Source organism: Dromaius novaehollandiae, chromosome 2, assembly GCF_036370855.1.
Source record: "Dromaius novaehollandiae isolate bDroNov1 chromosome 2, bDroNov1.hap1, whole genome shotgun sequence".
NCBI classification, from domain to species: domain Eukaryota; kingdom Metazoa; phylum Chordata; class Aves; order Casuariiformes; family Dromaiidae; genus Dromaius; species Dromaius novaehollandiae.
The window spans coordinates 63916024-63934192 of record NC_088099.1 but is presented as its reverse complement, the minus strand read 5'-3'; the positions used below and the strand labels follow the sequence as shown (position 1 = coordinate 63934192).

The 18169-nt window shown below is 38.2% G+C and overlaps 1 protein-coding gene across 1 annotated transcript in view; it reads right to left on the bottom strand.

The window, feature by feature from the left end:
• ABCA13 (ATP binding cassette subfamily A member 13) overlaps nucleotides 1-18169 on the bottom strand; it is a 200992-nt gene that overhangs the window by 73554 nt on the left and 109269 nt on the right. Inside the window, exons 42-44 of the mRNA XM_026102320.2 lie at nucleotides 3780-4026; nucleotides 2719-2808; nucleotides 1837-1909 (exon numbers count right to left, since the gene is read on the bottom strand). Of these exons, the coding sequence (XP_025958105.2) occupies nucleotides 1837-1909; nucleotides 2719-2808; nucleotides 3780-4026 (410 nt within the window). The remainder of the gene's footprint in view (nucleotides 1-1836; nucleotides 1910-2718; nucleotides 2809-3779; nucleotides 4027-18169) is intronic.

The following is an 18169-nucleotide window of genomic DNA, read 5'->3' as shown; positions in this document are numbered from 1 at the left end:
ATGGACTGTAGGCAGAATATAAAGGAAGATGTTTTCTAATGATTTTTTGGGATATTCTCCCTGAACCAAAGAAAAGGAGTCAGATATTATAGTCAGAGATTTGAGAAACCCCATAAATAAAGATAACAAAAGAAAACCTTAAATATTTATTTGACATCTGAACCTTACACAAGTCAAAAGTCACTCTACCAGAGATTCCGGTTTTCCACAGCTCACAGATAAAGGCTCTGGCTCCACTGTTAAGCGACTTCTCTCCTTCCTGCTAAGAGGCCTGTTCCTATTCCCATTTTAACCTTCTTGCATTCTAAATGCATGTCTCTCTAGCATAACAAGGAAACATGTTCCTTGCCTAGCAAGTAAAAAATTAGTTTTCCCCCCTTCTGCTTTTCCCGAAACCATAAGACTATACTTCAGATCCAATTCTTACTCTAAATAACTTCTTTCTTTACTAAGGATATAAATATTAGGTGCAATGGTCTCATTTAGGCAAATAAATTTGTCTGCATAGCCACAGTTTCATATTCTCATTTATTACTCTTCTCAACCTCAGAGCAAGTCAGCACTAGTCAAGATGGTCAGAAATTCTCTCTCTTTCAAGATCTTTTCTTTCCTCAAAGGCTGTTTTATTTTCAGATATAAGATCCAAAGTAAAACCAAATTCTAATAATAAAATCTGTCACAAGCAGATTTCCTGGTAGCTTCTGTCAGCTGCCTTTTCCCTTTCGAAAGGGGACAGTCCTCTAGCTTGTCAAATGTTATGTTTTAACCATTTACATGCATATTTTGTAAGCAAGGTCCTGTATCGCATTTAAAGCGAAGTTGTGTCTGCTGTTGAGAGTTCAGCCATCCTTCACTCCTATTACTTTAGATCAGCCTAGACCCATCTCTACTGTACACATATTTTTCTGTCTGGTTATCACTGATTACTACAGAGCTGTTTGGAAGTTTTCCAATGTAGTACTTCTGTTAAGAACTGTTGAGTAACTGAAAGTAAAGTGTTTCACAAAAAACACCTTGGTTTCATGGTTTCCCTGAGGACAGACAGACTCAGGGCTTCCATATTCCATGGTTGTAGGGCAGCCTTAAAAAAAACAGTCCCCAAAAGAAGGGTTATAAAGGTTTCCAGGCTATTCTGAGATGTCAGTCATGTCAATTCTAGTCACCACCTGTCCTGGCTCCTTGAAAGAGCATATTCCACTTTGTAAACATTGCAGTATGTTTTAGTATAACAAAGTGTTGTGGGATGTCACTCTAACATTTTTCAAAAAGTATACAGTATGCCTTTGTTCAGGATGCAAAGCTTTAAGAAAACTCAAAATTTGATTAGTTCTACAGGCAGGTATCATTTTTACTACTACTACAGACTAAATTCAGTAAACTATTAGGTATTGGTTTAGTCAGTCTTGGCATTCAGATTTATGCAAAATTGCACTTCAATATACTTTGCAGGAAAGTGTATGCTGCAATCTTTTTCTTGTTAATTTGTTTCTAAGATATCTGTTTCACACAAAATATCATCACAGTAATTCATTTCTGAAAGAGGCAATAGTTTTACAGCATTAACACAATGACTGCAGACTTTCTGTCGAGACTGTGCAGGTCCTTTCCCTGAAGACTTCAGAACATGTAGCTCAAACATTAGAAGAAATAGAAGGAAATTTCCAATTATAACAAAGCCAATACTCTGAGGGTTTACTTCCTCATCCCCTTCTCTCAGAACTGCCTCCTCTTCAAAAAGGAAAGAATCAAGGGGGAAAATGTATATACATATATATATACAGACATATGTAACTACATGGATACTTATGCATGCATACTACATATAAAAGGACATACCTCCTGTTCAGCCATGCATCCACATGAATATTGGTGTGAAGCAGATTCCATCTGCCAACATGAATTATTTTTCCTAATGGAAAAAAAAACATAACAACAGGAATAACTACTATGAGAGCAAAATATACTACTAAACAGAAAAATCAACAGAGCAACAAGCAGATGTGGCAAACTGATCACCTACTTAGTATTCTGTCACAACAGCAGTTTTGTGTGAAGCTATGTCAATGTTACTCATTTGGACCACAGTAGAGCCACTAAAATATCTATGTATGTAAGCAATGAATTAGCTGTATACCTGGTGTTTGCATGCATAAAATAAGTAAACCATGATCACCATTCTACATTTCTAACTTTGGAAGTCTGGAACTCTTCTTAATAAGGACTGTAGTTATTGTCTAACCTTCAGTCGTATAGACATCAAAGGAAAATTCATCCTGAATTTAATGGGAAGGCTGTCACTGACTTCTAAGGGATTTGGATTGGACCTTTAATGAAGAGGACTACTTATGTACCTGGATGCTAGCTCCTCCATCAGAGCGTATTTGTTATTAATCTCACAGTGCCAAGAAAAGCTTAAGATAGTCCACATTACATAGAATAAAATATTGAATTTACAGCTTATTTACAACATTTATTTTTACCCATTCTTTTACTTTCAGAGGCATCAGTACTTTTCAATTATTCTTTTTGGCAGATCCATTCAGTAAAAATTATTTCTAGTCCCAACTAATGGCTAATGATTTTTTACTGTTAAGTTTTATGGAATAAAACTGTTATTATTGGTTTCTTCATCAATGTCAGGGCCTCTCTGTCAAATTAGCAGCAAGAGTTAAATCAGAACAGAGCAGTTTTAGTAATAGTTACATTATTCACAGTTACCCTTGTTGTGAATGTATGCATGTGTGGTCCAAATCAGAGAAATGTCTCAACAGAATCTGAGAAAGGTCTCCTAGGTTATCATCTTCAATGCTGTTCAAAATAAGCCACAGAAAACAAAACCCAAACATGTTAATATTCTGTTACAACTAACTGAACTCTAATAGAGCTCTGGGAGAACTATATCTAGTTCTATTAAGTTTCACCTTCAAGGCTCTACATGTTTAGCAAGAAATTAAAGAACTACAAAACCCATAAGAACATACCAAAACAGTAAAATGATCTCATTTCAAAAAACTACACATGAACTGTTTACATGTAAAGAAAATTCAAAACAATTATTAAACAAATCTCAACTTCTCAGAGCTGTCCTTCTCATTATAAACATGCATTCCTAACTGTCTGCATGCTCGCTTTTTTTTTTGCTTGTTTCTTTTGTGTCATTTACAAATTCAAACGGCATCATGTCATCTTTATGAAGATATCTGGATATCTGTCCAGTAGAGAAGACAATCTGTATCTGTGATATGCAGCTGATATAGACTAATTCAGAGCTGAGCTACAGATACTGTAGATGCAAAAAAAAGTTTTAAAACCTAGCTGGTTTCAAAGTTAAAAATATAGAAACTAGCGGTTCAGCAGGAAGGGGACCAGGCTTTACTGTATGGCACTCCCAAACCTGAGAATTTTTTTTTGAGAAAGTGCCTTTTGACAAAAACATCTAAGTAAAATGAAGCATAAAGTGCAAAAATGGTTGTTTTAATACACTTATGCATTTATGTATAAATGCTCATGACTGGTATTGAAACAGAGTACCCAACCCAGACTGTTCCAAAGTCTTTGCCCTCTCCTCCAGAAAATTCTGTGTGTAATGCTTTTCTATTTTTAGGTCCCCATCATAATAATCTATAAAAGTGCAACAAACATCTGAAAAATAAACAGTTATTGTGAAAAGTGAACTATTATTTTCCCTAGAGAGCAAATAGTCTTTAAAATATGAGGACTCAAGGGTAAAGGTCCCAAAATCCTGGATTATAGATGATGATGATGAATGAGCTCTTTACCTAAAGAAGGATTCCGCATTTTCATAAAGTCTTGGTGTCAGCTTGAGCAAAGGGTAATCAGTAGCCAGTGGCTTCACACTAAACAAGGCCATTGCCATTGCAACAAAGAGAATGGGCAGCAGAACATTTGACAGACTCCCTCTCCAGTCTCGCCTAGCATGGTGAAACTTCTTCATTAGAAGGGCAACAACTTGCGAGAGAACAAGACTGGCTCCATGCACACTTGAGGTACCCGTAAGTGAGATATCTGAGTGAGGGCGAAAGAAAAAAAAGAAAAAAAAAAAGGAGAGAGAGATCTCTTGACAAACATAAGGAAAATCAAATTAAACTTTCATGTGCTACCTTTTGAAATATAGAACACAATAGCCTCTTTGACGGAAAAACAGAACTACACAAACCTATGCTGTTCTTCTGGATGGAATACCACAATCCCCATAGTATAGCTAATTAGTTTTAGCTATAAAGAGAAAACAGATGTTTAGCCAACATTACATTTCATTGCCATAGCTCCCTGTACACAGCTAAAGGAGTACTGAGCACCTGTTTTCCTCTAGTCCTTGCACTGGTACAACCATTCCCTCTGCATTGCCACCTTTGTCATAGTCATTTGTTTAGGAGCAAACAGCCTGTATTAGTACGAAGTCCCGATCCACCTCTGACCAAAATCCACACCAACTTTTCCATATGGATTTCAATGGGACATTTTCTGAGAATGTAACAGAGCATCGCAGGTACTAGAGATGAGGAATCCCATCAGAGCACTCCCTTCATTTCTTTGCCTACACAGGATCGATAACATTTCTTAATGTGTTAACCAGTGCAACTTGCATAACTCCAGCCGATGGGCTATGCCTCTCACTCCTGCAGAGGCATTTCCACAGTTTATTACATCTCACCAGTCACTCTTTCCTCTCTGTTTTATTTCAGCTTGTTGTTTTTGTTAGACACTTGTGATTCACACCAATGACTTTGCCTCCATTTCAGACCCCACTGCCTTTTACGTAGAAGCAGGCTGTCGGCGCCTCTTTAGCCATGGCCTTGCCAGACTGGATATTCCTTCAGCTTCCTTTCTTGCTTAAAGCATGGTAGTCGCTGGTAGATTTATTGCCACAGGTATCTGCATTGTAACACAATGAATGGTGTGGGTATAGTAGAACTCAAAAGACATACGGTATTTCATGTTCCCTCCTGATTTGTCTCTCACCATCTTCACTTCTATATGTTGAGCTCACTATAAATAGCTTTTCCAGGCTACATTTCAACAACTACTTGCTTCAGAGCTTTCAATCAGCCTCAGAGTAACTGTCCCTCACCTCACACTTTTTATTCCTGAACTTTAATCTCAGAAGAGACAGCTGTGGGAGAAATGGGGAAAAAAGCAGACAAGAGGAAGATGAATTTCTGTCAGAAAGTGACCTTTGACCAACACTGCACAAAATCTGTACTCACACTAAGACGACCAGCATGTGGGCCATAAACTTATGATTTCTTTTATTAAAAACTGTATGTACTTTGCCATGAGAAATTATAATTCAAGTAAACATATTGCAGGAAGCCATGGCTTCCAGGGTCTGGGCCTACGTAACAGGAGTCGGGTAACACAGGCCTTCGTGGCGATGTGGAATAGCTCATGGGGCCCTTCCCAAGGTCGTAAAGACTTCTGTAAAAAGTTAAACATCACATCCACCTTCCAGAAGAGCAAAAAGGAGGATCGAGGTAAACACAGGCTAGTCAGTATCTGTCCCCAGGGAAGCTTACAGACCAGATCCTCCAAGGAAACTGCATCCGCACATGCAAAGAACAGGGCGACTGGGAAGAGCCAGCACAGACTTACCAAGGTCCGATTGTGCCTCACCACACACAAACACAAGGCTGCAGAAACACCAGCAGGGACCCAGCACCCCCCTCGGGGCAGCTGGAGGCAGCCTCAAGGACGGGGCACACCTTGGGCAGCAGCTGGGGGGGGGTCCCGGTGGTGGCACCACACAACACTGGCCACTCGCAGAGCTGCGTGTCCAGTCACCAGGTCGAGGGAGACTGTTATCATCCTCTCTGCCTGGCCTTGTGAGGAGGCGCCCGGAGGGCTGAGGCATTTTGGTCTCCCTGGTCAGGGCATACCAGGCTGTGACAGCCTGGAGGGAGCCCAGCGGCGGGTCCGCAAGCTGAGGGGGGCTAGAGCACAGGACGCCCAAGGGAAGGCTGGAGGAGACAAGGCTTCAGGGAGATCTTACTGCTGTCTGCAGCTACCTGCTGAGAGGGCGTAGGGAGGACGGAGCAGACGCCTCTCAGAGCTGCACAGGGGACAGACAAGAGGCATCAGGCACCAAGCTGAACGCAGGAAAACCCAATTTAATATAAGGAAAAAGATTTTCACTGTGAGGGTGACCAAACTCAAAACCGGCCTGGACAAGGCCCAGAGTCACCTGCTCTCTCTGGACCTGTTCTGCGCAAGAAGTTGGGCTGGATACCCTCCCTCTGCAAATCCCTTCCAACCTTATTCTCCAATTCTTTTGGATTCCAACTATTTCTAAACAGCTAATTTTGCTTTTCCTCCTGGAAAAAAACAAACATCCAGTATATATTCTTTTAAGTCCACAACTGAATGGCATGTATTTTTTCCCCTGAAATTTCCACAGAACAGAAATTCTGTCTTAAAACAGTCTAATTGTAACCTTTACATTGCTACATTGACAGATGTCACACATGGGATTTAGGATTTTGGTTCTTCACAGAGAGAAAAAGTAGCTACAAAATTCAGATCCTTGGTTTAACATTCTAGTACCCCGATCAAGAATGCTTACATTTGGGGCTTGGAACCTGGCTTTTGTATAAATGAGACCAGTAGAAGAATATAACCTTAGCAAAAAGAAGGATTTTTTTAAAACAGACTTCTTATCAATGTTTTAAGCTCTTTGAATAATTATAGTAAGATTTTCAATAGTTGACACAAGACTGAAATTGCAACACTTGGAAGTAGAATAATTTTCAAGGGATGGTGTTTTTAGAATAAATCAGGTCCTGTGTTTCCAGCAGAGCATCTCTGAAATTGCAAAATATATCGTCTCTCATTTTTCAAAGCGTAGCGAAATGTCAGAAAAGGACAGAGAGGAAGCATACAATGAGATTCATTTTTGTCATAGTCCTGGACTTGCTGTTCATAGTTTATAAGCATGAAATGTGCATGAAAGATGCTTCAAAATATTTGCCCCTTTGGATCTTTGAAAGAGGACTATGAAAGTTACTTATGGGGGCAGAAAGGGAAATCAAAGCTAGCATTCACATTTTTCCTTGAGAAAGGCAGCAAAGAGAAACAATAAATTAATTCAGATTGCAACAGGAAAAGAAATTGTCATCCTGAATAAAAATAATGGTCCATTTTGTCCAGTATACTGACTCATACTCAATATTTCTAACCCTGGCCAGCCCAGATATATCACAAGATGCAAGAAACTCTTGTATTAAAAGCAGACGTTTACATCGGGCACTTTTTCTTCTTTTTTATGATAACTTTAAGTATGCTTTTTAGAAAAGAAAAATAGTCAAGAAATGTGTCAAATCTCTTCCTGAATTATCTTAAATTTCAATCTTTGTGACCTTGAACTCTGACATTCCATTGTGTTTCACGTTAAAAATATATTTTGTTGTTGTTGTTGATCTGTTTTGAATTTATTCCATTTGATGGTACTGGATACACTCTTAAATCTTTCCTCAGGAGACAGATTATAGAAATTCCCAGGCTACCTTCTGCATAAACAATACCAACCTTTCAGTCTCCTCTTATACAAATCTTTACAGTCCTAATCACCATCACCACTTGTCTTAGGTCCCCTTACATTACTGCTGTATCAGTCCTGAGATATCAAGTGTTTAGCACAGCTTAGTCTCAGATGTGGGAGTACTACTGATTTGTGTAATAGCACTATGCATTCTTGTACTGATCTCCTTGTGTTCTCTATGCATCATATCATTTGGTCTGACTGCAGCTGCACTGTAGCTTGCATTGGACTTTCCATAATTGACTCAAAATGATTTTTGAGATTCCCAGGATACTGAATCACTTGGAAAAAGAAAGAACAGAACTGTATTTCTGTGCCCACTTTCCATTTAACCCTTCATGTTCCTTTATGCTACATGTATAGTCTAATTTTTTTTCTAATGAGAATCTATGCAACACGCTTTTGCTTTATAAAGCTTAGAAATAATTCACTACCTATATTTGATATATATGTCATGAGGCATAAATGAAGTACATAAATATGGGAAAAGTTTCTCATTACCACTGGTAATCATAAAAGCTAGAACAAGAATGGCTTACCTCTCTATTATGAAGCCAATTTTTATGCAGAAAGCTTACAGAAATAGTCACATGAATAATTTAGATCATAAAATTAAAAATCTGACCCAACTACTAGTAACTGTCTTGCTTGACTTATGATTGCAATTATATGCAAGAAGTGCAATTATGTCCACAATTAAGTTGTACTTCCAAATTCATCCAGACTCTCCTTTTGCATTTGGGAAGAGATTCCTGGCACTTTCAAGTTCACATAGTTAATATCAAGTCCTGGGAAACAGAGCAGTAAGGTCAGTATGAGTCCTAAAATTTGGGAATGAAGACTTTGAAAATCCTTATCTACAGGCTACTCTAGAATTGACAGCAGAATCAAGTATAGAATTAGGAACAGAACCAAATACTGTAAGAGTCTCTAACTGCTGCAAAAGGTCTTTTTCTCTCCATTTTTTGCACTTCTAGAAAACAGCTGTATAATTTTACACTTCTATGACATCATAAAAAAGTAAGGCTACCTTAACAACTAGGAATAGACATTTTAGGTTCTGATTCAGCTGTTCTGACATTTAGACAAGTCATTTAGGGGAGATCCAAATTTTGGGAAGATAATCCTGGAACAGAAAGTACCCTGGAAAGACAGTTGAGCTCACTCTCATGAAACTGGGTTACATTTTGAAGCAGTACAGATTAATTTGCTTACCACAAATGCTGTGCCAACAACTACAGCACTTCTATGTAACTGCAGAGTTCATTAGTAAAATAACATATTCTGAAGCCAAAGCATTGGTACCTGTCACTCCACAACCTGGTGGAAAATCACCTTCATGACTCAGATCTCCCAAGTCCATTTCCTCAAGCCAGACTGATCAGCAGATTTCCTTTAAGACATTCTTATTGCTCAAGATGTCACATATTTAATAGTTTAGCACCCTGCAGGGCACTGAAAGGACAGCATGAAGTACGTAATTGATTTCTACTGGAAAACCAAGAAAGAACCAACATAATCAGAAAAACATACAGAACAGTCTTCACCAAAAAAAAAAAAAAAAAAAAAACCAACAGACTTATACCAGCAGACTTATAAAGTAGCCTTCTCTTTAAGCTCTTTGTTTTTGCTTTTCTCAGAGAAACAGCTGTGAACAAAAGCTCATCTGTAGGCAAGAAGCTCAGACATTGAAGTGACAAACTTCACTCAAACTACCTAACTCTAACTATTTAAAAAGAAATAAATTTCTTTAATATACCAAAGTTGGGTCCCTATATGATTTACCCACAGCAATCTGTAAAATGCTGAAGAACTGGCATGACTGCATCTGAGCCTCTAAGTGACAGGAGTACTTCACAACACCCTCAGTCAACTGCTTAAAGAGGAACCTTTTAGCTTTACTAGCTAAAGAAAGGACATAAAAGAAGTTTTTTTGCAGAATGAGAAGTGTAAAACATGCAAGTGCTGGAGGACAACATGTGTAAGTTCCGCTTCCCCATAAAGGATTTCTTTTTTGCTAGATTATTACCAAGTCAGTGATAGAGGTGCATCCAAGCAACAGCATTCAGTCTTGGATGTTGCTTGTTTGCATGTGGGATCTTCATTCGAGTTTGTTGCAGGTGGTAAACACATTGTACAAACTCACATAAGGCACATAGTTAAATGGCAATAGAAAATATGTTGCTAATATCCACAAGAGAAAAACACAAAACATACGCATAGCAGGTTTTTGCCTCCTTCCTTACCATTCTTTTATTTTAGTTCTTTACAAAGCACTGTGCCATCAACTGAAAAACGTATAGTGCAACACTCAATACTTGTGCCAATTTGTTAGCAAATAAATGAACTACGTTCTTTGTTTTGCTGGGGGACAGGGGACAGTTAAGCAAGCAATTTTACAGTCACCATTTCAGATGAAATATGACTGATACACACACTTCAGCCATGAATCTGAAATACTCCACTCCTCTTGCATACTGATGATAACATTAACCCTGCCTTCAGAGAGAGTGTTTCTGGATGGTTAACTAGCAAACTGGGAAACAATTAAAAGCAGGGCTATTTCTTGGGTACTATTGAATAACCATTATCTAGATTCTCAACAGCTCATGAAATGGATATATTGCTATTACTAATACAAGTTAAGCTGTGATAGAGATGAAAATGTGGAATCACACTTTCAACACTGCAGACATTTCTGCAGCAAGTACCCCCAAAATATTAATCTGTCCTCCTCCAGCCCTTCCACAAAAAACCTCTAGGACTTTTGTAGTGGTTACTAAATAAACTTGTGACAAGAGGCCAGGACCTAAATAAAAAGTGACAGAGGCTAGGACAAGCAGTGTAACAGAGTCAGGAAATATTCATTCCATCTTTAGACTTGAGTGTGATTCAGACCACTGAAGAGCTTAAGTTCCCTGTATAATCACTGAAATGGGACAAACTAGAGTGCAACAGATGAGATACCTCCCATAGATGGCACGTTGATTTATGAAAATGATTCACAAAAGGAAGCAGCAAAGACAACCTGGATGAAATCAGCAACAGAAGGATTCATTTCTTTGTTTATATATATAAATATATATATAAAAATATAAATATATATATATACACACACACACTTACACACTTGCAAACATCTACAAAGTAACCAGGAGATTCTTAGTGTAGGAATCCAGCTCAAGGTGTTTACTCATTTTTTACAGACATAATATTTTCAAAGTTGGAATGTACTATTACCTATATTATACAGACAAATAGCTGAGGTCCGTTGAATGTAAGTCAAATTTGTCAGCAATTATACAAATTGCAGAGAAGCTAAAAAATTAGATCCCAATTTTTCCTTCCTTTACATCACAGCCATTTATGATTGTGTAAAGTAGACATGTTATAACTGTATCATATGAAGTATTAATTTAGGTATCTGTAATGCCTATACGAGATACAAAGAAAAAAAGCAAGCCTCTAAAATTCACATATAACAAATATTGTAGTGTACTGAGCATTTTCTGATAGTCTTTACCTTCTATTTAACGCAAGAATACCCAGTCTCATACCACTGCAAAATCCATCAAGGTTTCTCATTACTGATACCAAAATAACAGACAAACCTCTGAAAATATAAATACCGCATCATGCAACAGCACCCCATGTGTGGTAACAGATAAGAGTTTTAGAACAGATGTGTATCACAGCCACTCCCTAGTTTAAGGGTAAATTTGGGGAAGCAGAAGAGCCCCAATGCCATTTAGCAAGTAAATATGGTAGTTAGTCAGTGAACTGAGACCTCTGTTTTTAATTTACAGACCTGATTTATAATCTCACTTTCCCAAAGCTATTTGTCTGCTCATCTACTCACTGCATTCAGCCTTAAAACTAGATTGCAAGCTGTCAAAGGTTGCAAGAAGCTGCTTTTTTATTATTACTTCTAGCCTAGAGGGTGTCTGAGACAACAGTGCTTGGCTTTAGATTGAGTTTCTGAAGTACCACTGCAAGTACTAAACAATAATAGTCATCACAACAGCTAGGAAAAGAAACCACCCTAGTTGCTGCTGAAGCAGTTTTGCAGCAGTTTTGCTTTTGATCAGAAGTGTTAGCTGATGTCAAAACACTACTGGCCATTTTTCCTAGTACCAAAATAGGTAGGGATGTACAAACACTAAAACACTCCACCGACTATAAAGTCATTCTGGAAGATGCCACTTTTGGTGTATGGAGCACACAAATATTGTACAAGAATAAATAAATGGGGAACAGTGGTGCTGCCTTCCTATCCATCACCCTGCAGATCCTGAAGAGAACCCAAAAGGGTCATTGCTCTGACAGTCACAGCTGATTCAGTGAATGGCAGTCTACACTAACATGAGTAGCAAGGCAGCCCAGTCCCGGTAGAGGAGGAGACATTGGTGAATGCACTGCTTTCATCGTTCACAAATGTGGGGTTTCATTTGGTCCTACAGCTGTGACTTTCAGTGCTTAATAGAACCTCTATTATTACATTTCCATGTTTTTGTCCTCTTTGTCTTGATTTATATCTTTTCTCTGCATTTCAGTTGGGGCTGTTGCCAGTCCAAACCACAATGAAAAAGAAGGTGGAATTAAGCACAAAGTACCTTTCAGTCTCGTGTGGCCAGCTCTGCTGTGGCCAAAGCACTTTTACCACAAATGGGATACACAGGTTCTTTGAAAACAAGCAACTGTCGGGTGGACACAATCCTCTCCTGCACTGAAAATGAGAATTACTGTTATTGTGGGGGCCCTAATTCTCTTATTCTGCATTTCCACAAGCTGAACTTTGCAACACTAACGAATATGCTAATGTCAAATTCCAGGAGATGATTTTCCAAATAGTACTACAAGAAAAGCAAATCTATCTTCCCTGCAGTGATGCACCTGCAGTGAAGTGCTACATGGAGGGGAGGATGAGAGGAGGAGGAGGGAAGGAAAGGAAAAAGAGGGAGAGATGAAAAATAGACACAGAAAAGTTGCAACAAAATGAAAACCTATTTGCAACACCCAAATTGATCTTCTATCTGTTGTATTTTTTAGAAGTAAAAAAGCAGAGAAGTACAGTCAATCAGAATTTCCAAAGATGAACCCAACATATTTGATAAATAGACTAGATTTGGCAGAAAGAAAAAGTATGTTCATAAATGCACACGCAGACATTCAGCGCATACATATCCTGGGCTAGAAGAAACCCTGTATTACAATAAGCAACACACTTTTTGAAAGCCATTCCTTTTTTTTTGTAGTATAAGTGTAAATGAATACTCAGAAAGCTATTACAATGCAGCCTACACCTGTAGGCTCAGGTTATAACATTTCAAGACCAAACCCAATGCGGACAATAGGGCTACAACCCACAGTATTTTTACTGTTTGGTGAAGACTAAGGAATGAAAGAACAGGAGACAAATACAATCTGAATGTTCTATCTAGCACAACGTAAAACATGAAATGCATAATTTAATGCTAAATGTAGCAAGGCTTGAAGGAACTATATATTCTAAACCTGGTTCACTCAAGTACTTCCCGCTGGTAACTTGCTTCTCAGAAAGGGGACTTTTGAACAGTAGCTGTCCAGTTTTGTACGGCAGATGAATTTTGTTAGCAGCTGCTCAGTTTGCCATCCCACCCACTGAAAGGCTTTTCCCAGCAGAACTCCAAAGCCACTGTTTAAAGCACTTTGGAACAAACCTCCGAAAATTAATAGGAGAAACTCAGACAACGAATGGAGCAAACCTCCAACAGACTTCAATAGGGTCAAGATTTCATCCAGATAGTCAAGCACAGGCTTAGTCGCCTTCACTTGTTTAGGCAAGAATTAGCATACTATGAACCGAGTACTCACTCTACTGTATTGAAACATCCATAATCAATCTATCCAAGAATATTTTTAGACAGAATCTCTACCAAAGTTATTCTATTAGCAATAAAATCATGTCAGAATCTGTGCAGCGAAACAATCCAAAACTGAAAGATGAGCAAGTTTCCAGCAGACATGTTTTATACAGACCCGTAACTATAGCAAACAATTGAAAAATGTATTTGGTGACTAATATTTTTCCTCAGGCATTCTGATACATCATAGGGGTATTAAAAAGCTGCAAGGATCTTGATTAACAGAACCAACTACTCCTTTTTTTTTTTTTTAATGCCTTCAATAAATATGGTAACTTTGATGAACTGCAAAACAGAGACACACAGAAAAAATGAGTACAGGTAAAAATTTCCATTTATACAGAAGTCCAACACAAGGTCTATATAAAGTTCCACTTGCATATTTCCAATGACGAATTAACTGGCAACAATACGATGCACAAATCTTATCAAGTTGTCACCTCGTGATCTATATGAAGTTATTGCTGAAACTGTTAGCAAAAGAACATGCATCCCCAAGTCCTAGCTGCTTGGCATACTGTTTTTCAAACTAAATCTGCCCTGGATATTGTCCCTGCAACTCCTAGACTAGATTTTTGTTAGCTTCAGAAAATAAAAACCCTGTACTCCTGATCTTCAGAATGTTGCTACTATCTAGAAAAGAAATGTGTAACTACAGAAAATGCCTTCTCCTGACAAAGAAAAGGTAGCAATTATTCCTGTGATTCTAGTGGTAAAAGTATGAAATGGATATCAAAAAAATCCAAATAATACTCCAGCTCAGAACCTTACCAGAAACCTCAGCAGTGTAAAGATAGGATAATTTTCCCAATAACCATCCTCTGATTCTGTGATTAAATCATAAGTGCTAAACTGAAGTACTAAAATGCCTTGGAAAAACTGATATTACAGAAGCAATAAGGAAAGCAGGACGTTTTTACCTGTTTACATGTTATTTTCACGCTTTCTGCATTCTGACTTGGCTAAGTACATCACAGTAGAAACATTAGTGCTTCAGTCTAAACTCAGCCAAGTTTGTATGCATCTACCAAATGATTTTTGAGGCACTTGAATATAAGGTGTTCTACAAAAATATCCGTAAATAAAATATATGGCAAAAAGTCCTTATATTCCCAAAATAATAGTATGAACCTTCTTTCAAAGATTCCTCCATGCCAACACAGAAACGTACATTTAAAAGTAAGGCAGTCTCAAACATTTTTGAGCCCATGCTTGTATACACAACCTGAAAATGAAAACACCTGTTTAGAAGAAAGCATCCAAACATTCCAGAATCACATTCTATAATCACAGAAATGAGCAATCTAAAACTAATGTGTTTTTTGTGGGCTTTTGTAACAGCAAATAAAATTTTCTAGCAAGAGAGTTGAGAGAGTAATTTCACCTGAAAAGCTATTTTTGAGAAAGTACTGGGCACATGAAAATCTTGTTTCATGGGGAAGCCTCATTTGCCTCAAATAAAGGCTTGCTGGCAGAACTAGGTATAAGAATACTGCCTCTTCTACATATATATGATATTTACTCATTAAAAGAAACAAGTTAAAGGAGACTGCATCAGGCTCTCCCTAGGCAATGTTCCACTGCAGAATGGGAAGTACCTATAGTTAGATGTCACAAGAGTTTCTTCCTGTCATGGAAGAAAAAAATTGATCATTTGTTTTAAACTATTCACATGATCAAAGTTAAAGTATCTGAAATTCCTGATGCAACAGCATAAACATGAAAAATATTTTAAAACATGCATTTTACTACATATATGTGTGTACATACATTATCTCCATCTGTAAAAATATATAAATAGCTTTAACTTGTACTGTTTCCACAATACTCCTGCCTGAGCTACTGCACTGGCTGGAAGATGAAGGCTGTGCAATGAATGAGGCTACCATTTTTTTTTTTTTATCCTCATTAAGTCAGCATGACAGGACCTTGAAAGACCAAGGCAGAACTGCTGGATCCAGACTGTGTGTCAGGTGCTTGACTATTCTACACTTAAAACCCGTCCATGCTGGAGGCTGCAAACCATTCAGATACAAACTTAGCGTATTGGTTCACCATCCTTCCCCACCAGAAATCTTTTCCTGGTGATTATGCTGAAACATTTAGGCTGAATGGACATGAGTTACAGATTCCTTATGCTATCAAAAACTTCTACAGTACCTTCCCTCAGTCTCCTGTCTTTAAGCAGAATGAGCACCTCACTTGTGGAGGAGCTAATCCTGGACAGGGAAGGCCCGCAGGTGCTCACTGCCCACGGGACTTCACATTAACCACCTCATCAATCCGAGGCTATCCATACTCCAATTACATTGCGCAAACCCTAATCAAAGGGTGCTCCTTACGTATGTCTGGGGCCATTCAGTCATACTTATTACTTCAGTTGCTGCCACAAACTATAGCTCTTAAGAGTATAAATAATTCTTAGAAGTAGGATAAGAGATCTGCGCAGCATGCCCTCAGTACTTCTTATCACCCTGTTTCCCAAAGGTACAAGATACCAAGGCAATCATTTACCTCAAAATTCTGTTCCCACAAAACAGGATTTTCCCCTGCATTCATTCAAACCTGATTAAATTCATTGTAGTTTGGGACTTACAACAGCAGTTTCTTTTTGTGATACAGATTTAATTTACAAAGCTTTTGTTTTCATAACAATTAATAAGCAATCTTCACACAGCCAGGCTGGCAGAAAAATGTCATGTGTATTGTCAAATGTGCTTGTTTTCTCTCAGAAAGGTGTTTCAAATGTAAGTTCATAAATTAAATCACCTTATACATTTTTGTGATGGGTAATTTACATGATGAGTGAACACAGAGCTATTGATGCTGATGTTTTGTAATGTTTATATGAAGCATTGTAAACGCTTTACCAAAGAGCCTCCTTGATTTACAAACATCATTCTATTTCACGGTACATTAGACTTTATTATACCTTTTCCCTCTCTTCACCATATTTTTATTCCCTTTAATAAAGTAAGCTAAATTCAGAATATGGAACATCCATTTCTTTAAATTCATGGATATCCCTTTATACAGGCATGGTCCTGCTATATCAGTTCTACCCACAATACTGCATATTTGTCCACCATGATTCAAGGGAACATACTGAATATTTAACATTAAAGAGGGGGGCTAACACAGAAATATAAGCAAGACAAAGGTTGGCAACAACTTTTGCCTGTCTGTTGCTCTCATAACAACCTCAACAAAATGCAAGGACCCAAAGAAGGTGACAAAAAAACCTTGAATGCAAGGAAAAGGTTGGAGAAAGAGACCTGGCAGATACAAATGAGAAAGAGAAGGGAACTCTAGCAACTCTGAGGGAAAACAGGGAGGGATATGGAGGGATCCCAATATGGAGGGATATGCTGTCGAAGGGGAAATCAAGGGCTTATAGACAAGACAGAAGAGCTACACAGTTGAGATGACTCGATCACCTGTTTTTTCAAGATATTATGGAAGGTCTATCAATTACACACTAGCAATTACCTCTGGATAAACACAGCAACCTTAGTGCATCCAGAGCTAGCTGCATCCTTTGTCCTTCAGCTCAAAGAAATATCTGAGCAGAGTGGATGAGCTTCCCAGCTATATCTGAAACACAAACTACTAACAAGTCCAACAATCTAGATTATGGTAAAGGCAAGACAGCAAGTTATTCAAAAGAGCATATTTGAACGCTCTCACATATCTGCACCAGGCAGCAAGAGCTGAGAGCCGTTAGCATCAAAAACAATTTTCTGCACAAACGGCACTTGAGATGCACAGAAACTCGACATATAGTCATCACCATCAAAAGTTACCATGTGTATCAACTCTGGTGACCCATAAATTTAAAAAAGTCTCTAGATGATCCTGTTTCCTTTAGGCAGGATAGAAAAGGCACTCACTCTCCCATCATAAGACAAGGAGATGCAATGCCTTTCTCTGTTGGTTTTCAATTGCTTATAGAATCTGGAAATACTCAGTAAACTTCAAGCAATCTGCAATCTGAATCTCTATCCATTGTACAACACATTTCTTCAAGCACTTCAATTTAAACGAGAGTCCTACATTTTAAGAACAAGCAAAACCAAATTACACTGCAAAAGAAAGTAGCTACCAACTCATTACTATGAGTGACCTTTCTAAGGAACAGATTCAATTTATTCAATACAACATATTCCTAAGCAATTAATACAATTTTCAAAATAGAAATTTCAGAAGGGATTGTTTTGTTCTCTAGTGCTTTGGCCCTTATAGCACACTATAGTCATGCTTTTTTAACTGAATCCCTTTCCTGGCAGGTGCTTTTCTGACCAATTATTTCTAGGGTTGAAGGGAACAAAAGGATAACACGACGCCTCTGCTGAGTCTCGTCTTCAGGAAGAGAGACAGTGAAGAAAAACCCATACAGTTCATTACTTTCATTTGCCACCAATACAGAGAGGAATGTGAGGAAGAACAGGAGGTGGAGTATGGGAAGATCAACATCTTGAGATTGTGCGAGTACCTTCCTTTACTAGAAAACAGTTGCCTTTCCACCACTTTCCTGATAATCCTTTAATGTGTGAGCCTTCCTATTAAAGAGCCCAAGATATTCATCCTGTAGATGAAAAGTGGAAAAGGACCAGGCAGCAACTACAAGGAAAACAACTGCTAGGGAAGATTTTTGGATGAGATAAGGTAGTGAAAAAAAGGGTGAAAAACATCTGAGGTAAGTGGAAAAACC